The 24,696-nt window shown below is 39.9% G+C and overlaps 1 protein-coding gene across 5 annotated transcripts in view; it reads left to right on the top strand.

Annotated features, from left to right (window-relative positions):
* The window catches only part of CSMD3 (CUB and Sushi multiple domains 3), a 1,204,651-nt gene that overhangs the window by 1,052,622 nt on the left and 127,333 nt on the right, over positions 1-24,696 (top strand). For all 5 annotated transcript variants that reach the window (XM_073330296.1, XM_073330291.1, XM_073330295.1 and 2 more), the window contains 3 exons: positions 8,507-8,695; positions 9,088-9,234; positions 15,723-15,911. In XM_073330296.1, coding sequence (XP_073186397.1) covers positions 8,507-8,695; positions 9,088-9,234; positions 15,723-15,911 — 525 coding nt within the window. The remainder of the gene's footprint in view (positions 1-8,506; positions 8,696-9,087; positions 9,235-15,722; positions 15,912-24,696) is intronic.

Below are 24,696 nucleotides of genomic sequence, written 5' to 3' on the forward strand. Positions count from 1 at the left end.
GCACATGCCCACTGTGCCTAATTGGAAATCTGGCACTGGTGATTTCAACTCTTAAAATCTTTCTCTTTAATTTAATAATATTGGGTAACTATAATGTGGTCTATTGCTGTCTCACCAGTGCTTTAAGAGATGTGTTTAGCAGCCCACACTGACAAATATTTACGTGACAGTTTAGAGATAAAAAAGAAAACTGGCATCAGAAAATGTCAATTTATGGAAATGAGTTGGAAATATTTGGGGGCCTGATCCTGCAAGATGCTGAACAGCTCCTGCATTGTACCTCTACTTCAGTGGGAGTGGAGGGACCTCATTATCTAGCAGGATGTGTGAAGCATCTTGCAGATCAGGCACATAAACACAACATTTATTTAAATTAGCATTAAATGCAGGACGTTACCATCTGGTTTTACTTTAAACTTTTGCATTCTAACTTAGAAACAGATTTATATAATCTCTCTCCTTCTCATCAAATGTTTTCTTGCCCAAGAAGCAATTTGAGTTAATTGGCATTTTTAGAAAACACTCCCAATTAAAGTATATTTTTGGAATAGTGGCAAGTTATGAATTGTGAATAAATCCACTACTGCTAAATGTTAATGCTTTAATATGTGAAAGCTTCTTTGGTAATTCCAAAAGAGTTTCAGACTAAAAGCACAATTTAGTTGTTAGAAATGTAATTGTTTAATGTCTGCAACTCAGTGATGACTACAGTATTCATATTTCAGTTGTGAGTTGAAAAATTACTGACATACATATTTTTTCTTTTTTTACATTCCCAATTTAAAAACAGAAGGGCCCATTCCTGCTCTTGAAAGGATCATGCCGTCACATTTTTATACACTTGAAGAAATAAGAATCAATCTAATTTCCAAACATTGTCTTGGAAAATGTTGAGTACCCTCAACTCCTATGAACTTCAATAGGAAATTCAGATGCCTCGGGCATGCTTTCTTACAAGGCCATTTATGTATGTGCCTACTGGTAAATATGGATTTGGCACATAACCTAAGCCATCCTCTAAAAATTTCCTACCAAAATCACACATGCAGTCTTTGGCAGATCTGAGATAAAAACCTAGGACTCTTCACTTCATTACCCTGACTAATAAATACACTCTCAATATAAATACTAAATATTTTAATACCCTCTATTTTAGTCCACCTCCTGTTTTTAGCCTCAAGCAGAATCAGATAAACATAATCTCACCATTTATCAGCCCGAGAAAACAGAAAAATTCAGAGAATTAAAAAAGAAAAAAAAGATAATACCTATTCAAGCTGGCTGCCTAGAACAACAGATAACTTCTCTCATTTCTATTTTTGGGTGGAAATTATAATATATACATCCCTGTGTATCAGCTCTATAGGCAACTTCATATTTCCTCATCAGTTATTTTTTTTATTATTTTTTATTATACTAAAGGCAGTATGGATAAGAAGTATAGTAACTCCTATTGCACGCAAGGATTATTTGCTATACTACACTGTTTGATTTATATACTATCATCATTTAATTATGCAGGATATAATCCACTATGTAGATGAAGGAATAAACTTAATTTCTGTCAAAACTGCTGCTGGTTCATGTTATACACCTGGGGGAATTCTGCACCACTGCACATGTGCAAAATGTATATACCCCCGCAGATTTCTCTGCTTCCCCACAGAAAACTGACTTTCTGATGGGGAACCAAAGATAAGCTACAAGAATGGTCATGCGACCCTCCCAAGCAGTATGTTTCAGGTGCTCAGGGCAGCCAGCAGAGAAGTAAATCTCTGTGGGGTGGGATAGGGGAAGACCCGGCTAGTGGCTCCTACCCTGCGTCAGGCTCAGCTGCTAGTCCTGATTGGGCTGGGGAGGACAGGACTTCCTCTTCCCCTGCACGGCAAATGGGGCCATGTCAGACCCACCCCCAGAATTCTCCCTGGCTTTAGGAAGCTCTGTAAACTTCCCTCCCACCCCACTTCCTGCACCCATCACTCCTCAGCTGCAGGGGGAGGGATCACTGTACAGGGATCTGCTCCCCCATCCGCCAAACCCCATGCATCCAGACCCGCCCCATCGTACCCAGACCCTCCCACCATGCCTCACCCCTCCTGCACCCAGAACCCCCCCCAATGAGCCCCACTCCCCCGCACCTGGACCACCCCGATTAGCCACCCGCATCCCCACCCTACCAAGCCCCAACCAGATGTACATGGATTCCCCACCCCACTTAGCTCCACTACTCCACCATCTGGGTCCCTCACTGATCCCCCACACACCCAGACCCCCAACCATCTTCACCTGCCTCCCCTGCAGATTCCCATTACCATTGAACCCTGAAGCCCCCAACAAGTTCCTGTGCATCCAGTTCCCCCCTGCACCTGGATCCCCCCACTGAGCCGCACGCACCCAGATTGCCCCAAACAGAACCCTCTCAACCCACACCTGGATCCCCCCATACTAAGCCCCTTCACACTTGGATTCTGACTTTCTGAGCCTGCCTGCCCACACCTGATGCACGTGGCATGGAGTGGGAGGGCCCTGGGGTGTTTCTGGGGCATGCTAGATCCTTGTGCTGTGTCAGGGTTGGATGCACTCACCGCTGAGTCCGTGTCCTGGGGGGGAAGCTGCACATTAATCTCCCACCTCTATGCAGCCAGTGGCCTGTGCTCCACAATGCCATGCTGGAGCCTTCACATTTATTTGACAAATAATAATTGCAGAATTTTAAAATATTGTGTGCAGAATTTTGAAATTTTTGGAGCAGAATGCCCTCAGGAGTAACCTTAGTTTCAAGTAAAATATATTGTTTGAGAGCTACACAGTAGCTTTTTACAAAGAAGAACAAAGAAGTTGCACACTGACTGCTGCAACTGCTGAAGTCTAATGTTTTGTTATTAGATACGATGGTTCTGATTTTCACCTTGTGCAGATTTTTTAGCCAGTGTAATGTGAGTATAAACCACTAGTATTCTTACTTGGTTTCATTTTACATTCACTGATATCAATTCATACGCATGATGCACAATAATGGAGAACTAGGCCCAACATTTTGTATTTGTATTGTAAAAAGCTGTGTGGGTCAGTTGAATTCAATTACAACACAGAATGCAAAGTGTACAGTGCTCACTTTATATTTATTTTTTATTATATTATGGGAACAAATAAATAACTTTTCCTTATTCACTTTCTGCACACCACTCGTGATTGTATATACCTCTATCACATCCCCCCTTAGTCTCCTCTTTTCCAAGCTGAAAAGTCCTAGCCTCTTTATTCTCTCCTCATATGGGACCTGTTCCAAACCCCTAATCATTTTAGTTGCCCATTTCTAAACCTTTTCTAATGCCAGAATATCTTCATTGAGATGAGGGCACTACATCTGTACGCAGTATTCAAGATGTGGGTGTACCATGGATTTATATAAGGGCAATAAGATATTCGTATTCTCTATCCCTTTTTTAATGATTCCTAACATCCCGTTTGCTTTTTTGATTGCCACAGCACACTGCATGGACGTCTTCAGAGAACTATCCACGATGACTCCAAGATCTTTCTCCTGATTAGTTGTAGCTAAATTAGCCCCCATCATATTGTATGTATAGTTGGGGTTATTTTTTCCAACGTGCATTACTTTCCATTTATCCACATTAAATTCCATTTGCCATTTTGTTGCCCAATCACTTAGTTTTGTGAGATCTTTTTGAAGTTCTTCATAGTCTGCTTTGGTCTTAACTATCTTGAGCAGTTTAGTATCATCTGCAAACTTTGCCAACTCAATGTTTATCCCTTTCTGCAGATCATTTATGAATAAGTTGAATAGGATTGGTCCTAGGACTGACCCTTGGGGAACACCACTAGTAACCCCTCTCCATTCTGAAAATTTACCATTGATTCCTACCCTTTGCTCCCTGTCTTTTAACCAGTTCTCAATCCATGAAAGGATCTTCCCTCTTATCCCATGACAACTTAATTTACATAACAGCCTTTGGTGAGGGACCTTGTCAAAGGCTTTCTGGACTTCTAAGTACACTATGTCCACTGGATCCCCCTTGTCCACATGTTTGTTGACCCTCTCAAAGAACTCTAACAGATTAGTAAGACATGATCTCCCTTTACAGAAACCATGTTGACTTTTGTCCAACAATTTGTTCTTCTATGTGTCTGACAATTTTATTCTTTATTATTGTTTCAACTAATTTGCCCAGTACTGATGTTAGACTTACCGGTCTGTAATTGCCAGGATCACCTCTAGAGCCCTTCTTAAATATTGGTGTTACATTAGTTATCTTCCAGTCATTAGGTACAATAGCTGATTTAAAGGACAGGTTACAAACAATAGTTAATAGTTCCACAATTCACATTTGAGTTCTTTTTGGTGAAATGGCCTATTAACATCCCTCCAGTCATAGGGAGGAAAGGAAGGGGGTGGGTGGGAAACAGCTGGTGAGGGATTGTTAGTGGATTACAGATTGTTGTAATGAACCATAAATCCAGAGTCTCTATTGAATACATGATTTGTAGCATCTTACAAAGTTATGAATTTAAGCTCCCAGATTCGTCTTTTGAAAGTGTCATGCAGGTTTCCTTTTAGGATGAGGACTGATAGGTCATGTATAGAGTGACTGCTTTGTGAAGAGTGTTCAGACACTCTTTGCCCTGGGGTCAGCCACACCGACTGCTGCAACTGCTGAAGTCATGAAGATCTTGGAAAATCATGGAATCCATGACTTCCGTGACCTCTGTGGCAGACTCGCAGCCTTACCCATCAAGAGGTTGGTGTATTGGGGAGCCATTCTAGTACCTATGACTGTTCTCATGATTTGGACAAAATGATTATTATTGAATGTAAAATTCTTGTGGATGAGGATAAATAAGTTTTGAAATGTGTTTCATCTGGATATTTGAGGGTTATCAATTGTCTTGTAAATATTTGAAACAGGGAGTTATTCCATCATTGTGAGAGATGTTGGTATGTAGAGAAGGTGATATCTCTGGTGACAAGGATGGTGTTCTGAGGGAGGCTGTTGATGTTGCAGAGTTTGTGGAGGAAGTTGTTTGTGTCCTGGCCCTTTGTTGTGAGTGCTTTGAGGATGGTTTCTATGAGCCCGATATTCCTTCAGTAAATCAGGGGTTCTCAAACTGGGGGTTGTGACCCCTCAGGGGGTCGCAAGGTTATTACATTGGGCTTGCGGGCTGTCAGCCTCCACCCCGAAACTCCTTTTGTTTCCAGCATTTATATTAGTGTTTAATATTAAAAAAATGTTTTAATTTATAAGGGGGTTGCAGTCAGAGGCTTGCTGTGTGAAAGGGGTCACCAATACAAAATACAATACAATACATATGACCTGCCTCAGAGCTGTGTGTTTTCCTTTGATATGCATCAATTGGAGCAATATTTCCCAATCTTTGCCCCCCTTCCCTTAGATCAGTAAATTTACACTGGCCTACACTGTCTCATATATATGCATATCATCTTTCTCTGCTTCACTGAATATTACCCTCAGCCTGCCCTTCTCCATTTCCTTTCTCCTTCCCAGCTGTTGGGCTGAGAGCCAGGATGCCCAAGTTCTATTCCTGACTCTGCCACTGACTTGTGTGACCTTATGTAAAACTTCTAAGCCACAGTTTTCAAATGTGACTGCCGACGGTTAAGTACCTAAATTCATACATGGTCACCTAAATTAGTAGCCTGATTTTCATTGATGCTGAGCATCCACAGCTCCCATTTACTTCAATGGGAATTATGTTCAGTGGATCTCTTTTTATTTAGGTGCCTTAGTATGAATTTGAGTGCCAAACTTTAAGCATCCTGTTAACAGCCCACAGATGTGTGTGATCTGTAGGTCATTGACTCTTATACCATGAAGAAGAAAGAGGCAGAAGAAAAAAATGGTACATTAAAAATATAAGGGAAAAAGACAGATTTACTGATAAAAACAGCTAACTCAGAGTTACGGTTGCCTGGAGGTTAAGGCAAATGCATAACACCTTTCTTCTTTTCCTTGGCTGACTTCATGAACAGAGCTGACAGTCGTGGAGAACTTGAGACTTTCAGGCTGCATTTCGTTACATTTTTTCTTCAGTTGACTGACATTCATTCATCCAGGAAGCAACCTGTCTTTGAGTTAGAAGGGAGGAAAATTCAGAGTTATCTGAACTTGAGAGTTTTCCTCACTGGAACAAAATGCACATCTAAATATCACTAGTGTACACATCTTTTAAGAAGATAAAAAATGTGACTTAAGGGTATACATGATTATGTGTGCATAATGAATCCATCTCATGGCATCTTTATCAGTTGTGTATTTATTAGAGACAGAAGAATAATGTGGTATTTGGAGTTTAACAAAACCCGTGTTCTGTTATTGATACTTTTTAAGTAAACTTTGGTAGAACTTATTTTAATTTTCCCTCCTTAATTTTAAACCCTGTTTTATAAGGAGGGGCTCATTGCATGGTTGGACTCATTTTCCTCATTTGAAGGATTTCTTGATTGTCAGTCTTAGGTCTCACCCAGTAGAAAATACTTCTTCTCTACCTTTCCACTACTAGTTTGAGACGTTTAAGCAAAGAAGGGGCACTGTGTGATATATGAGGTCTATAGAGTGGCATGACAGTGATTTCAAGTTATTCTTACAGCAGGTAGAGGCAGTGGTGAGCTGGAGCCGGTTCGCACCGGTTCACGTGAACCGGTTGTTAAATTTTGAAGCAGTTTTAGAACCGGTTGTTAACCCACTTCCCTGCAGGGGTCACTGAGGCTTTGATGGGCTCTGGCTGGGAAGTGATGTAATTCCTCCTCTGGCCGCCAGGGGCACTGCGCTGCGGGAGTCATGTGGGCTGCCGCCTGGCTCTGCACAGGAGCCCTGGTGCTGCTGCTGCTCCCCCAACCCCTGGCCCTGGGGCTCCCGCTGCTGCCTGGTGGGTCCCCGGCTGCTCTGCTGGGCCTGGGCTGCATCCTGCTGCTTGGGCTGCTCCGAGCCGCTCTCCCCGTGAGAACCCACCACCCTGCCCGCAGCCAGCCCCTGCCTTCAGCTGCCCCCGCACCCCCTTCCCGCAGCCAGCCCCTGCCACACCCCCTGCCCTGTATACAGCCAACCCCTGCCGCAACCCCTGCCCTGCCCGCAGCCAGCCCCTGCCTCCAGCCACCCCCGCACCCCCTGCCTACAGCCAGCCTCTGCCACACCCACTGCCCTGCCCGCAGCCACCCCTGCCTCCAGCCACCCCCGTACCCCCTGCCCTGCCCGCAGCCAGCCCCTGCCACACCCCCTGCCCTGCCCACAGCCAGCTCCACACCCCCTGCCCTGCATGCAGCCAGCCCTGCACCCCCTGCCTCCAGCTAGCCCTGCCCCACGCCCCTGTCTGCACCTGGCCCCATGTCCACTGGTGCCCTGCAGTTCCCAGGTCAGTAACCCTGCACACCTGCTTCAATGAGGGGGGCATGGAGCAGCTGGGACCCACACATGTGCACACCCCGGGAGTGACCAGACAGCAAGTGTGAAAAATCAGGATGGGGGTGGGGGGTAATAAGAGCCTATATAAGAAAAAGTCCCCAAAATCGGGACTGTCCCTATAAAATCAGGACATCTGGTCACCCTAGCACACCCCCAGGGAGTGGCGGGGACCCACACATGTGAAAAGGAGCTCATGTCTAGTTCAGGCCCATCTTTTTAAAAAAGAACTTTAGGCAGGGTTAACATACATCCGTATTTTCCCAGACAGCTCAGGCTTTTTGGTTCTTAAATCGCCGTCTGGGAGGAGTTTTTAAATTTTAAAAATTCCTCCTGGGAAAATATGGACGTATGGTAACTCTGTTGGTACAAAAAATACATACTGGGGCACATCCCTTAAATCAGAACTTTTTATAGGGTTGTTAAGATTTTGGCAGCTCATCACTGGGTAGAGGCAATGAGAAATCTAGGAGTTGTAAAATTATACAATGTTAAATTGTAAGACCAAATACCAGAAACGGTATATTTTGCCATACTGGATGTATGAGTATGGTACATGCTCACTAAAACAAACATTTTTTTGTAAAATTAATAACTATATGCTTCTAATAAATAATAGTGTGATTTCTTGCTATTTACAGCCTAATAATCAGAAACCACAACTGAGTCCTTAAACTTGGTTCACATGAGACTTTATCTTCCATCATCATCATTATTATTATTTAAAGAAAGGAATAAAAGCTGTGGTTTATTATCTGAACAATTCAGCCTGGCTCACTTAATGTTCTGTCTGAAAGAACAAAGGGTCTTCCAGATAATGTAAGGAGAATAAAACCCATGAGTCAGTGATTTCTCAGCCTTAGTGTGTTTATTTTCTATAACATAATTTGTAGGAAATGCTGGCTAACACAAACTTTGTCTACTATCCCTTAATTAAGTGTTTTTGTTCCATATTCTTAGAAATAAAGTGAGTAATGCAGCTCTTTAACTTAGGGAAAAAAAACTAAGTCATACAAAATTCTATGTATGGTGGTAATTAGAGTTTTTTAAATAATCTCTGTGTTTCATAGTGCTTTGCCCGGTCAATGAAATGCGTCTGGATTCAACAGGAGTCATATTGAGCCCAGGCTACCCTGACAGCTACCCAAACCTCCAAATGTGCGCTTGGACCATTACTGTGGAAAAGGGTTATAATATCAGCATGTTCTTTGAATTCTTCCAGACAGAAAAGGAATTTGATATACTTGAGGTGTTCGATGGTAACTACAGGATACACAACTTTGGATGCTTTTATATTTATGCCTTGGCACCCCTTCCCCATCCCCTGCCATTTAGACATATAATAGAAATACTGTTTTTGTCTAAATAAGTCATTACTTGAGTTTGTTAGGATAAGTAGTGATGTTAGATTGCATTGCTTTTCCAGATTGTATTGCATTACTAATCATCTTGACTGTGTGAGTGTGTGTGTGTATATGTAATATTTAATTATACTATTTAATTATCTTTTATAATCCGTTCAATAATATGTAGCATGTGGTTAATGTAAATTCCACTGTTAAATCTATTTCATTTACCGTTACTCCAGGAACATTTCATACATGTCTAATTTTAACCTTTGTTTTCATTGTTTTCCTCCTCCTGTATCAAGGACCAAATAGTCATAGCTCATTGCTTATTTCCCTAAGTGGGGATTACTCATCTTCTCTAAATATATCCAGTAATGGCCATGAAGTGTTTCTCCGTTGGTCAGCAGATCATGGCACCAACAAAAGAGGTTTCAGGATAAGATACATAGGTATGTAATTCAAATGTATCCTTTTCTATCTGCTTAAAACTTCAATATGGAATGTATTTACATGTGTACAAGGATAATGTGAGCTACTTTATTAGATACTAAGCTTCTAAAACTGAAAAGAAAATCAGATCTCTTTTATATTTGAACCAGATAACTGATTCTGTATAGAATATCTTTATAAAATATATTTATATCTTATTTAGAATAGTATAGCAAATACTCAACATAAAGAGTTAATTAATTTCTGCTGCTCAGAATAGAAAACTAGTTGAAACCTAGCGTCAAGTTCTGCATTACAGCTGCATACAACTCCATTTAACTGCCAACCAAGTGCTGCACAATGCCTTAAAATGTGGGGGAGGGGAGGGGGACAACTGTGAAATTGCTTATCTGTTATGGTCAGATCCCAGATATGGTAACTATTGCTACCACTTTCTGATAAGTATCAAATTTGTTGAACCCCTAGTATGGCCACTAGTCCTGTCCACTCTTTTAGGCAACAAATTAAATAAACATGAAATGAAAGAAGAGTAGGTGTACCAAGGCAACCTCTGCCACCCGGCCATTGATGGAGGGTTCTTGGTGGCATCCCGGTGGAATGTGGCAACATGAGCCCTTTCAGAGACCAGAGTTTACATTTCAGAATGCCTGCAAGAATATCTATGAAGTTATTGGAATACTGGAATTAATTTTAGCATCTTGTGATTTGGGAGAGGTTCCAGCCAAAAGTTGGAAAATAATGAAGAAAGGAAGTAATTTAGGTTGTTTGAGTCCTTAAATTCAAAACTGAAAAAAGCAAAAATGCTCCCTATATATGATAGTATACTTTGTAAGTAGAGGAGAGCAATGAATCTGTCACAAAGAAAGGTAAAAATTTCTGTTTCACTGCTCTGTTGACTGTCAACTGAGTGTCGATACTGATACCTAACACCTTAATATTATAGTTACATACAATATACATATTACCTCAAACCAAGGGATTCTCATAAGAGAAATTAACTTCTACTGTGTTGGGCTACTGTGGTGTATTCCCCGCCATGGGGATGTTAAATATAATTATATTATAGTCACTATTACCAAGTGGTTCAGTTATATTCACCTCTTGGTCCAGATCCTGCACTCTACTTAGGACTAAACAAGAATTGTGTCTCCCCTGATGGGTTCCAGGACTAGCTGCTCCACGAAGCAGTCATGTAAGGTGTTGTCATAAATATAAAGGGAAGGGTAAACCCCTTTGAAATCCCTCCTGGCCAGGGGAAAGCTCCTCTCACCTGTAAAGGGTTAAGAAGCTAAAGGTAACCTCGCTGGCACCTGACCAAAATGACCAATGAGGAGACAAGATACTTTCAAAAGCTGGGAGGAGAGAGAGAAACAAAGGGTCTGTGTCTGTCTGTAGTCGTCTTGGCCGGGGACAGAACAGGAATGGAGTCTTAGAACTTTTAGTAAGTAATCTAGCTAGGTATGTGTTAGATTATGATTTCTTTAAATGGCTGAGAAAAGAATTGTGCTGAATAGAATAACTATTTCTGTCTGTGTATCTTTTTTGTAACTTAAGGTTTTGCCTAGAGGGGTTCTCTATGTTTTTGAATCTAATTACCCTGTAAGATATATACCATCCTGATTTTACAGGGGGGATTTCTTTATTTCTATTTACTTCTATTTTTTATTAAAAGTCTTCTTGTAAAACACTGAATGCTTTTTCATTGTTCTCAGATCCAAGGGTTTGGGTTTGTGGTCACCTATGCAAATTGGTGAGGCTTTTTATCCAACATTTCCCAGAAAAGGGGGGGTGCAAGTGTTGGGAGGATTGTTCATTGTTCTTAAGATCCAAGGGTCTGGGTCTGTAGTCACCTAGACAAATTGGTGAGGCTTTTTACCAAACCTTGTCCAGGACGTGGGGTGCAAGGTTTTGGGAAGTATTTTGGGGGGAAGGACGCGTCCAAACAGCTCTTCCCCAGTAACCAGTATTAGTTTGGTGGTGGTAGCGGCCTGTCCAAGGTGTAATATTTTGTACCTTGGGGAAGTTTTGACCTAAGCTGGTAAAGATAAGCTTAGGAGGTTTTTCATGCAGGTCCCCACATCTGTACCCTAGAGTTCAGAGTGGGGGAGGAACCTTGACATGGTGGCACAGTGGTGGGATTAACCTGAAATCATTTTGAGATCCAGTTGAGATTTTTTGAACTAGAAATACAGATTTTAAAAAGGAATTTTTAGGAAGTCCAGAAGGCAGCTTTGAAACTGAAAGCAGCTTGGTTTCTCTCTGCTTTGTGGCCAAGCAGAGACAAAAGGGGATTATCTTGTGAATTGCAGGTTTTCTTTGCCTGGAGGGCAGGGTACTTAACTCCTGCAGGGAAATTCACAGTCTTCCAACCCAGAGGTTTTTTTTTTTTTCTTTTCTTCCTAAAAGTAAATAGGGGGTGTGTGCTCTACCCATTTGCCTGGAAACAAAAGTGGCAGGGTTTTTTTTAGGATTTTGATTTTTTTTGTTTTTTGTTTTACAAGGAGCACAGGTTTGAAAAGAATTTTTTTTCTTCTTTGGGCTGGGTAAGCAGGTTTCCAAGTAGTTGGAGGTTTTTTGCTTTAATTTGGGCCCAGAGCAGAGACAAGGGAATTGTCTTTTTCTGTAGGCTGACAATCACTATCAGAAATAGTTATTCTATTCAGCACAATTCTTTTCTCAGCCATTTAAAGAAATCATAATCTAACACATACCTAGCTAGATTACTTACTAAAAGTTCTAAGACTCCATTCCTGTTCTGTCCCCGGCCAAGACGACTACAGACAGACACAGACCCTTTGTTTCTCTCTCTCCTCCCAGCTTTTGAAAGTATCTTGTCTCCTCATTGGTCATTTTGGTCAGGTGCCAGCGAGGTTACCTTTAGCTTCTTAACCCTTTACAGGTGAGAGGAGCTTTCCCCTGGCCAGGAGGGATTTCAAAGGGGTTTACCCTTCCCTTTATATTTATGACAGGTGTCAAGATACTTTGTCTCTGCATCCCGTCCTGAGGTGACATGTACCCAGTCAATATGGGGAAAGTTGAAATCCCCCGTTATTATTGTTTTATTTTATTTATTTATATATATATATATATAGCCTCTCTAATCACCCTGAGCATTTCACAGTTAGTATCGTCATCCTGGACAGGTGATCAGTACTATATCCCTGCTGCTATATTCTTGTTGTTCAAGCATGAAATTACTATCCATAGAGATTCTATATTACAATTTGGTTCATTTAAGATTTTTACTTCATTTGACTCTATGCTTTCTTTCATATATAGCGCCAATCCCCCACCCGCATGACCTGTTCTGTCCTTCTGATATATTTTGTACCCTGGTATTACTATGTCCCATTGATTATCCTCATTCCACCAAATTTCTGTGATGCCTACTATATCAATATCCTCATTTAATATGAGACACTCTAGTTCACCCATCTTATTTGGACTTCTAACATTTCTACATACGCTCTTAAAAATGTGTCACTTTTCAGCTATCTGCCATTTCGTGATGTAATTGAATGGGACTCTTTTTCATTTGATTGTTTCTCATCCAGACCTACCCATATTTTATCTTCCATCTTCTCCTCCTTACTAGGACATAGAGAATCTCTATTAATAGATCGTCCCTTAGGGGATGTCTCTGTCCGAACCATGTGCTCCTCTGCACCTGCTGGCTTTCCCCCAGCCCTTAGTTTAAAAACTGCTCTACAGTCTTTTTAATTTTAAGTGCCAGAAATCTGGTTTCATTTTGCTTTAGGTGGGGCCCATCCTTCCTGAACAGGCTCCCCCTTTCCCCAAAGTTTCCCCAGTAAATCTAAACCCCTCTTCCCTACACCATCGTCTCATCCACACATTGAGACCCGCAGTTCTGCCTAGCTGACTGACCCTTCTTGTGGAACTGGAAGCATTTCAGAGAATGCTACCATGAGGTCCTGGACTTCAATCTCTTACCTAGCAGCCTAAATTTGGCCTCCAGGTCCTCTCTCTCCTATCCTTCCCTATGTCATTGGTATCAAATGTACCATGACCACTGGCTCCTCCCCAGTGCTACACATAAGTCTAGCTAGATGTCTTGAGAGATCTGCAACCTTCTCACCCAGGAGGTGTCAAGAAAAATAAAACAATTAGCCCTTTCTCTCACCCCTCTAGGTGCTTGATTCGACTCTAGGATCCCACAGAATTCTAGATTCAGAGTCCAATCTACACAGGCATCTTTTATTGGTGTACAGAAATACAGCTCGAGCTGGGTGCCTCCGGAGAGGGACCCCGCCCCTCAGAAATTGCAATTATACCCTCTACAGTTGGTAACACTGCCCTCACGGTCAGTCCTATTCCTTGCATTCTTTCTTATCTTCAGTGATAACGGGCAGTCTCAACTGGTTTTGAAGCTGCTTCTTCAGCATTCCTCTCAGGTCAGCTTAACCTCGGCGTAAGGCTTCAACTACTTTAATCACATATGCTAAGTTAGTAACTTATGCTAAGTTATAAGAACAAACTTATTGAACATTCATATAAAATAGCATATAATCACCTTTTTTATAACACAGGCAAGTCACCCATATGATTCTCCTGGTCATCGCAAACCTAACTATCTATGTTTCTAATGGATCAAATCCCCCATAACTATTACCTGTCTCTTCCCAATAACTGGAGTTCCATCCTCCAGAGAGGTATCCTCAGAGCAAGAGGATACCACAACATCATCTGGAAGGAGTGTCCCAACTATGGGATTGCTTCCCTCTGCTCCAGTTTGATGTTCTTCTTCCATGAGACTTTCATCCTCCTCAACAGCACAGAGGTTGTCGACCAGGGTTGGGACCATTCTACTCTTTCCTGTAAACTCTCCTCCATGTACCTCTGTCTCCCTTAGCTCCTCCAATTCAGCCACTCTGGTCTCCAAAGCCTGTACACAGTCTCTCAGGGCCAGGAGCTCCTTGCACCAAATGCATACATACACCACCTGCCCATAGGATAGATAATCAAACATGCTGCATTGAATGCAATAAATTGAATAGCCCCGACTCTGTTGCTGGACTTCTACCTGCATTCTCTTTTTAGTCCTGAATCTCTTTCCTTTGTTGTATTTTTTTTTATTGGGAGGGGGGTGTTCATTGCCATAAGTTTAAAGAATGTTAAGAGTATCTAGCTCCCCTGCCCCATACTTCCCCTCTAAACTCCCTCGCAAAACTCTTGTTAACTGACACTGGATGCTAGCTCCTCTGGTTGCTTAGGAGTGGGCTTTTTAAAGCCCTGGTCTTCTTGAGTAGCCCCGACCTCAGGTTAAAGGTTGATGCGTGCTAAAGAGTTTACGGATCAAAGCATCATTAAGAAGCTCTTAGCCTTGCCGAGCAGGCCGCTAGACTCAGTACACAGTCCCCCAAACAAAACAAGTTCAGTCTTAAAGCCAGTTGGTTTTTTTTTTGCACCCACTGCTCCCCTTGGAAGGCTGCTCCAAAACTTCACTTCTCTGATGGTTAGAAACCTTTGTCTAATTTCAAGCCTAAACTTGATGACCAGTTTTTGTTCTTGTGTCCACATAGTCAACTCATCTCCTTGCCTGGTATTTATCCCTCTGCTGTATTTATAGAGAGCAATCATATCTCCCCTCAAACTTCTTTTGGTTAGGTTAAGCAGGCCAAGCTCTTTGAGTCTCCTCTCATAAGGTAAAACAAGCAAATTAAAAATGTATAAGAATGATATATAACCACCACTGGAAGTTAACCATCTAAGTATCTTTAGGAATCTGGGCCAAAATCCTATCCGATTATTAAAACCTTATTTCTAAACTTTATTATCTCTCCCCACACTTATAAAGATCTGTAGGGATGCTTTCCCTATCTTCAACATTTTGCACGTCCTCTAGCATTTCTGGGGAATTTCAAAGAGAGAAAAATGCAGCTGCACAGTAACTGATGCAGGTTCATTTGGGACATTCAGAAGTACAGTTAAGATTGTTGTACTGTAATTTTTAATAATTCACTTTTAGTTCACACATGGTTGACTTCTGTAGAAGTATTTTTTTGTTGTGAACAAAAAAAAATACAATAATCTGAAAAAGAAAATCTTTGGCCTGTACACTTGTTGGTTTTGATTTATTAAGGGCATTTTTCATAGTAAATATTAATGCCATTTAGTTTCTTTATGCTATCATGGAACAAAAATACTTTGTTGTACATTGTTCAACGGAGAAGTTGTTATAATAACGGTTGTTCTAATGAGTCTTGATTTCACATTTGCCATCTGGGAACCAAATCCTGAAGTCCTTATTAGGCCTTATTGCACCACCTTTACTTTCTGAATAATGCACTACTGAATGTAGAATGCCAGAATCAGAATCTTAATGTCTTTTCTCAGTCCTTACACAGGCAAATTCTCAAATAATTCAGGTAGCGTTAGTATAGAAACTGAATAAAACCCTCAGATTTGGCTACCATACTTTAAGAGAGGGGGAAAAAGTGTTTTGTTTTCTTTTTTGTTTTTCCCAAAGCTCTTTACTGTAGTACTCCAGAGTCCCCTCCACATGGATTCATTGTCAGTCAGACAGGTGGACAGCTCAACAGTATGGTTCGCTGGGCTTGTGATCGAGGATATAGGCTTGTTGGGAAAAGTACCGCTGTATGCAGGAAATCTCCATATGGATATCATGCATGGGATGCACCAGTCCCAGCTTGTCAAGGTAAATATGTTTAATCACATATTAACACACATTTTAGCAGACTATTTTCTCCTCTCCTGATTTAGGCCATCTGTTTTTCTGATTTAAAATAAAATTGTTTAATTTTCATTCATAGGAACCAAAATCTCCCTGCCAATATAGCCCTACAAACAAAACCAGTAAATCAAATATTTTAACAGAATCTGCTAAGGTTAGCAACTATTGATTATATGACTTTGGAAGTCATTTTGTATCACATTTTATGTAATTGTGAGCAAATTGACCTAAATAAAATGTAATCTCACCTGAATCTTCACTTAAAACTGAAGCCAACTTTACTTTTATTTATTTTTTGGATGTTCAGAAAAGTTCCCTTAATTTATATTGTTGGTTTGTTTTTCATTTCCACATTTCTCAGTGTTATATGTTTCTATTAGGATTAGGATTAGAAGTGCCAAATAACTATTCCTTATTTATTCTTGCTTATTCATGATCCACCAACTATAAAGGACCAGAAAGTACTAGAACTCATGAGATTTCTAATGAAAAGTAAATGGGATTTTTTTAAATAAAATCATCTGATGATTTTGATGTCTACCTTAATATTTTGAGCCTCAAATTGATTTTTACATTTAATCATTTGGGACACAACTCTTCATATTAACATCTCCTCTCTTCGAAATAGCATGCCAAGATACAGTACGATTCCTTAATAATGAAATAGAAATGACTGTGTGGTTAACAGTTTGGTTTACAACATATATTTTCTTAAGAAGAATGATATTGTGTCAGTAACATGTATCTTATTGTATAGAAAACGATTAGGAATATTCATCAAACATGAAGTGTGCTGTCTACACTTTGTTTTCTTTAAATACAAGGAATTTATATTATTCTGTTGTATAAACTTGGACAAAATGATAATTCTATTTTACTATTCATGCAAGGTTCTCAGACCTCATTAATCACACAATTACAGAAGCGGCAGACCTTCATTAGGGATGTGCAAACCAAGTACTTTAGCTGCTTATATGTATGCAGACACTATGTTCCTGCTGACCTATGGAGAGAAGTGAAATTCAAGTTTGTTCCATGTTAATTTTCCACAAGTAGTTTTGGGGAGCTACACTTTTCAACTGAACATTTTTGAAACATAAGAGTTCTGTGTTTATATTATGCACAGTATAATATATGTAAGCAAACACCCTGTCAAAAGCTGTGATTGCTCACTTTCTATTAAAATATTAAAAGCATGAATGTTTTCCAGACTTTCAAGTGCTCAGAAATGAAGTGCAGGTGTTACATGTGCAGTGTTATATTCTTTTAACCTTCCTGATTGTCGGGATAAAAATGTATGAGGAGTATCTTGATGAGAGCAAGTCATGGATCTTGATCAGATTTTTAACTATATATCTCAAATAAGTAACTTTGTGTTAAGAAAATAGTTAAATCTATTAAATGAAAATACTAATTGATTTTAGTAACTATACCTTTTAAATGGTTTATTAATTGAAGTTGTTACATAACTGGTAAGTAGTTGTAAAGAACTATTTGAAAAAATATTTATTAATCACTTGGTATTCATTCATTGCACCCACTGATAATATATTCTAAAATTTAATAATATTTTATGTTAATTAAATGCCAATTAATTATAATTAAGCATTTAATGAAGTTTAACTATAATGCAAGTTATGGACTTGATTTGCCCCTTGGTTATATCTACTTCCAGCAAGTCCCGTTTATAGAAGGTGGTTGCAGCATTGTTATGTGCCTGCAACTCACACTCCATCAGAGACTTTACATCCTGCCCATGCAGCCCTAAAAGTAGTTGTTGCTGGTTATGCTTTGGCCAGAGCACCCAAAAGATGAGCTGATTTAGTGCAATTCCTGGACATCACCACATGCCCTCAACTAGAGGTGAACCCTTGCTGTTATAAAGCTGAACCCATTTATTCTATCAAATTTGTAACCCCTTGCCCTAATGGCCCATAGAAAACAAACACAGTCAATAAGCTTCTCTAATGTTCTTTAATAATCGGTATTTACTTGGAGCAAGATTATGCATTTCACACTGTTTCATGGAGTAGCAGCACTACCCTAATAACAGTCGCTCCAGCTTCTCTGCCTAACAGATCATGTTTTTTCAGAGCTCTCTGGCACCCAGAAGGAGTACAGACAGTCCTGCTACCCTCTTAAGGATATGCAGCATGTGCCCACCTCCATGGGCAGCCAGCTATGCTGGTTGGTGAGGATGGTTGATAAGTTCATAGCCCTGTCTCTTGCCCTACCTTCTCTTCCATGTTTAGGGTGCCTATCAAAGCTAGTCTCACTCAGTTCTTGTGTATTCATCCAAATTTAGGAAATACAATGAAGACCAGTAACTTCACATGGACAGAAAGTGAACTGGGAGCCATTCTATGCACAGCCCTTCTTGCATACTGGTGCAGGAGCCAGAACACATACTCACCCTCATGCTATCCTGTTTAAGGCAATGCAGCTCATGCAACTTCATTGTACATTGCTACACACTTCCTATTCCACATTAATCCTAACCAACTCTTGATTGGAGATTGTCATTCAAGTCAAATTGTGACAAATTATAACAACAACTTGTTTGTGTAAGCATCTACTGAGAATCAGGATCATGCAGCCAAACACATTATCACTTATGACACAAGTGGCATATTAATCCAGATCTCCAGAGCAATTTCACAATTCTTTATTTTGGTTCTTCTGTTACCCTCTTCCATTGTTATCAATACTCTGTCCACAACTACTCAGATATTTTTAGTTTTCACAACATATGATTTAAATCTGTGTCTTCCCTAGACTCACCTTCATGTTGTTGGTGTGCAATAGTTGAGACATTACTTTAGCATTTCTTGTGGCTAATTAAATGAGTCCCAGTAGTCTTAGTAGTCCTTTCAGTCGTGGTTTTGTGAAGAATGTGACACATCATGATAGTAGGTAAAGGGGGATACAGTTCTCAATGTCCTTAATCTTGACTAATCTGTGAAAAATTAGCTCTGGGTCCAGTGTTCTAAATAGACGATACCACCCCATTTTTCACATCACTTCATAATGTGGCACTTTGCTGTGGAATCCAGACACAACTGTTAACATTAGAGTAAACACTTTTTTCTTTATTTTTGTACTGTATTTATAATTAAAATATGTCCATTCGATAGAAAAGACCCAGTGTAGCAGCAGTGGATTAAAAAATTAACCCTACCTCATACTGAAACGTGTGGCAATTAACTGAATCCCTGCTTTGAAGCTAATATGAAAACATCCTTCCTCTGGACTGAAGAGTAGCAGAGATCCTGTCTTACACATTAAGATTATTATAAATTTCAGGCAAATAAATGTTGTGCATTTGTAATGTACTCTACAGAAATTACATTGTGAAATGATTGTCTGAGTGCCTAGCCCAGTTTTTAGTGACACAAATCCTCTGCATCTTGTATAAATCAGTAAAGCTTCCTACAATTTACCAAAACCCATGAAGATAATAAAGCTTTGAAAGAGCAAGCAGGATGACAATGGCATTTTGGAATACAATTATTATCTTGCTTCAAATGTGAAAATTTGTGCGTGTTTACAAAAAATCATAGATCCTCAACTTCTGCGGAGTTTTCTTTTTTTTTAATAGTTTTTTTCACGTGGTTATTGATTACATTTCTTGAATGTTAGACACTTTATACCAACATTACTTGATGCTTAGCTTTATTTATTTATTTATTCATCTAACTATTTAGCTCACTGAAAAATGTTGCTTTGCACGGATCTCTCCACAAATCAATATTATTGTTAATTTGCATAATTTCTTGTGCTGGTGTCGGGCACGATGCCTTGGGGCTAAAATCTAGAGAAAATGTGTTGAGCAAGCAAAGCAAATGGCATAAAAGAATATCTAGCGGAATCCCCTAACTTCTCAATGTAATACATTGTCATGTCTGCAATGACTGGTATGCCAAAGATGCAAAACCATAAAAGAAAAAAGAATTTACAGGATTTATTGACCTCACTGTTAAAATTACACTGTTCGTTGTACTATGCTGCAGCAATGCATATTTTTTCTCAGATGAAAAGCATATTTGACAGGCAAAATACTGAAATACCTTTATACTGTATGAACAAATATCTGAGGTGCAGCAGTGTATGACAAATATTAGTATCTATTTCTAGAATTCTTTGGATATAAGGTTGTTTCTGGTTTACAAGAGTTGAATCCTCTTTTTACAGAATATGAAAAAAATATAATATTTGGGCTATTCTTATCTTTTGTAAAGTGTAGTACATTTATTCCAGATCACACAACTGCACATGAGCAGTTGGACAAATTGTCTGATTGCATCCCAGATGCTTAAGAAATGTCTGAGAATTTTGACAGTGGTTAGCAAGATAATTTACAGGAGATATCTTTTTCTTTAAAATTAACAGTAATATAGTGAAAGTAAAAGTTCACATGTTCCTGTATTTGGTTAGTGCAGAAAATAATGTTTGACTCTTAATTCTACCTTGCAACTAATGGTTCCAGGAGAAAGAAAAACCACATAAAATCCACTTAAGTGCCAAGAGTTCTAAATAAAAGAAATATAAATACAATTTTTTCATTATCTTAAACTTACAAACAAATTCTCCATTCAGGGCTGGCCCTATTGTACTTTTGAGGTTATATGTATTTCTGATTTAGTTTTCTAACCACTTGTGAAATCTAATTGTACTTAAGATGATGAGAGGGAGGCCTAGATGTTGGTATTGGTTCTGTATGAGCAGTACATGTTAAACTGCAATCCCTTCTGCCCATCTCTGGTTGTTCTCCATGGGGAAACTACATGTTCAAGATGGAGCCCCATGTACATGACAAAAGCACAGATCATGCTAGCAAGGTTTGCATTCTTAAGAAAAGTTCACAATGTCCTGGCCAGATGGAGAAAAGCAGTTTTGCTCACTTCTGCTTTTTGATTATCTAAAAGCAAATGGGAATCTAACCTGACCTTAACTTACAAATGGTGGCAGAACAATCTTAATGAGGGACAGAGAGAACCTCCAACAACAACTTTTGTTCTTTCTCTGACCCTTCATGATCACCTCAGTCCTTTCAGAAGGAAATCTCAGCCAGCTTGCCCTTTTCCATAAACCTGAACAAAAATGGAAGACCAGACACTGGTTAATAGTTGGATAGATTATTAGTGTGATGAGATGGCTTTCTGTGCAGAAGCCAAACAGATACTTCCATTAAAACAACTATTACCTAGCCTTCCTTAAGGAAGATATTTACAGTCTATATCAGCAAAGGACTCACTACTACTCCACTGGACTTCACTAGCCAGAAATGTAAGGATTTGATTGATCTCTGTGCTCGTTGGTGCTTAGATTCAACAATAACGGGGGCTACATAAATACCTAGGTAGTGGGGTTTTTGTCCCTTAATTGTAAATTAGTTGTAAGGATGCTTGTCCATTTTTGAAAAGCACTCTGAGAGTCAAGGATGAAAATTACTATAAAATTATTAAGTGTAACACAATTTTTGTGTTCACAGATTATGTTGTAAATGAGATGAAATTGAGAGGGCAGCCAAGTCCAGAATGTCTAGGAATGCTATTCATATAACAATGTGAAACATGGCTTTTTAATTCTTTAAAAATACATTAATAAAATTAAGTTTAATTATCCTAATGAGTTAAAGTGGTATTATGAATCGACATTGCTTAATTCATTATATTGCTTTGTCCATGATGGACCAAAATGAAAATGATTCTGTATGATTGAATTGATTTTCATTTCCTCTGAAGAAAAAAAAGCAATGGAGCAGTCATATTTATTTTAGTATCTTCCTCTATTTGCCTTACAAAATTACTTTACAAAACTAATCTGCTTCACACAAGGCCCTGTCCCCTCCCCCCAAAAAAGATGAAGAAAAAGCAAGTCTGTTTATAGTACAAACTGAACACCAGCTACAGGTTACAAAGCATGGAAGGATGGTCTACTGGTTAGGTCATTGACCAAAGACTCAGAAAACCTAGGTTCAATTTCTTGTTCTGCCACAGACTTCCTGTGTTACCTTGGGCAAATCATTCTCCATTCCTCATCTGTAAAATGAGGATAGTAGTACTTCCCTACATCACAGAAGTGTTGTGAAGATAAATACATTAAAAATTATGAGGAATTCAGATACAATGGTGATGGGGCCTGATATGTACCTAAATAGATGTAATACGGTGCAACTGGAAACTAACTTTGCCTTCACTACCAAGAAAAAAATATTTTTGGTGTCAAGGCCTACCTGGATGTTTCTTAGAGGTTTATTCTTCTCAGGAATGAAATGGAGGCCTAGCCTAGTGACAGCTCTGTGCATTGTCATATGGGAGATTTAGTTTCTATTTTTTTTTAATTTTCCCTTCTAATATCATCTGAGATTCCTTCAGAGATAAAGTGTTCAGCACCTGCATGGGAAGAAGTGTCTTATTACTTTGATTTCTCCATCTTGTTAAGATACAGCTATTCCCCTCTGAGACAATACAGCTAACAAATCCCAGGAAACAGCACATGAAATGCGGATGATACTAAACTGGGAGGAGTGGTAGATACGCTGGAGGGGAGGGATAGGATACAGATGGACCTAGACCAATTGGAAGATTGGGCCAAAAGGAATCTGATGAGGTTCAATAAGGATAAGTGCAGGGTCCTGCACTTAGGACGGAAGAACCCAATGCACAGCTACAGACTAGGGACCGAATGGCTAGGCAGCAGTTCTGCGGAAAAGGACCTAGGGGTGACAGTGGACGAGAAGCTGGATATGAGTCAGCAGTGTGCCCTTGTTGCCAAGAAGGCCAATGGCATTTTGGGATGTATAAGTAGGGGCATAGCGAGCAGATCGAGGGACGTGATCGTTCCCCTCTATTCGACATTGGTGAGGCCTCATCTGGAGTACTGTGTCCAGTTTTGGGCCCCACACTTCAAGAAGGATGTGGATAAATTGGAGAGAGTCCAGCGAAGGGCAACAAAAATGATTAAGGGACTGGAACACATGACTTATGAGGAGAGGCTGAGGGAGCTGGGATTGTTTAGCCTGCAGAAGAGAAGAATGAGGGGGGATTTGATAGCTGCTTTCAACTACCTGAAAGGGGGTTCCAAAGAGGATGACTCTAGACTGTTCTCAATGGTAGCAGATGACAGAACGAGGAGTAATGGTCTCAAGTTGCAGTGGGGGAGGTTTAGATTGGATATTAGGAAAAACTTTTTCACTAAGAGGGTGGTGAAACACTGGAATGCGTTACCTAGGGAGGTGGTAGAATCTCCTTCCTTAGAGGTTTTTAAGGTCAGGCTTGACAAAGCCCTGGCTAGGATGATTTAACTGGGAATTGGTCCTGCTTTGAGCAGGGGGTTGGACTAGATGACCTTCTGGGGTCCCTTCCAACCCTGATATTCTATGATTCTATGAAAGCACATTTATCTCTATAAAGCACAGCACATTTATCTGTATAAACAAGTCTCAATTAAGAGGGGTTGATTGTTGAATGATCCATCAGAAGATATTAGACCAGTGGTTCCCAAACTTGTTCCGCTGCTTGTGCAAGGAAAGCCCCTGCTGGGCCGGGCTGGTTTGTTTACCTGCAACGTCTGCAGGTTTGGCCGATCGCGGCTCCCAGTGGCCAGGATTTGCTGCTCCAGGTCAATGGGAGCTGCTGGAAGCGGTGGCCAGTACGTCCCTTGGTCTGCGCCACTTCCAGCAGCTCCCATTGGCCTGGAGCAGTGAACCGCAGCCACTGAGAGCCACGATAGGCCGAACCTGCGGACGCGGCAGGTAGACAAACCGGCCTGGCCCTCCAGGGGCTTTCCTCACACAAGCGGCAGAACAAGTTTGGGAACCACTGTATTAGAGTTAAGCCAAAGTTTCACCAATTGTAGAGCTAGCTACACTGCCTACTTTTTTCTTCCCCTCAATCATTCCACCATAGCTACTGTTCATAAAAATAAACAAAAAACCTACCAGCACTTCCTGGAACTTGGAAAGGGTAAAAGACTAAATGTCCACTTTGGACATTATCATGCAGATCCTATTCACTTCATTGAATGCTTAGATGCTATGGTAAGAAGCACTTTAGAAAACTTCAGGTATTCCTATTACAAAATTATTCTACAGTAATGGCATATTAATCAAAATGGCAACATAAATTTTACAAGAAGAGCAGCATTATTTAGATGCAGTGAAACATCTGCCATTTCAAGTTTGTCACCAGTTTCAGTAAGTACAGTTCTATCAGTAACTTTGTGTGTTAAATTGATGGGGTTATTTCAAGGGGAAACTACTACATCAACATTGGGTTTGTGTGGTGACACTTTATTAAAACTCAGAAAGCTAGGAATTAGCTTCTTGAGACTCAAAGGTAGTTATAGTAATGTGGAGTTTTTTTCATGGACAAAAATTTCCATTTTTACACATACAAGATTTATGTTCACTGAATGCTTAGAAGGTGATAGACCATACATGACTTTCATGGGTCTCATATTCATGTGGGTCTTTGTTTACTCATAATGTTATTCCTATCACTGCTCTAATTTACAGTGTTTTCTGTGGAAAGAAAGCATGCGTAGATAGGATGCAAGGTTTCTAAATAAATGTGGTATCTAAAGAAAATATTTTCTTTAGAAAATAGTTTTAATCAGAAATTATACACATTAAGTAAACATATTTTCTAATTTAATGTTTTATATTTAACACTATGAAATAACACATTGAAATATGAAAATCTCAGCACCTCAAACCTTAGCACTACAAATATACATATTTATTCTG

The sequence above is a fragment of the Lepidochelys kempii genome, chromosome 2, assembly GCF_965140265.1.
Source record: "Lepidochelys kempii isolate rLepKem1 chromosome 2, rLepKem1.hap2, whole genome shotgun sequence".
Taxonomy (NCBI): domain Eukaryota; kingdom Metazoa; phylum Chordata; order Testudines; family Cheloniidae; genus Lepidochelys; species Lepidochelys kempii.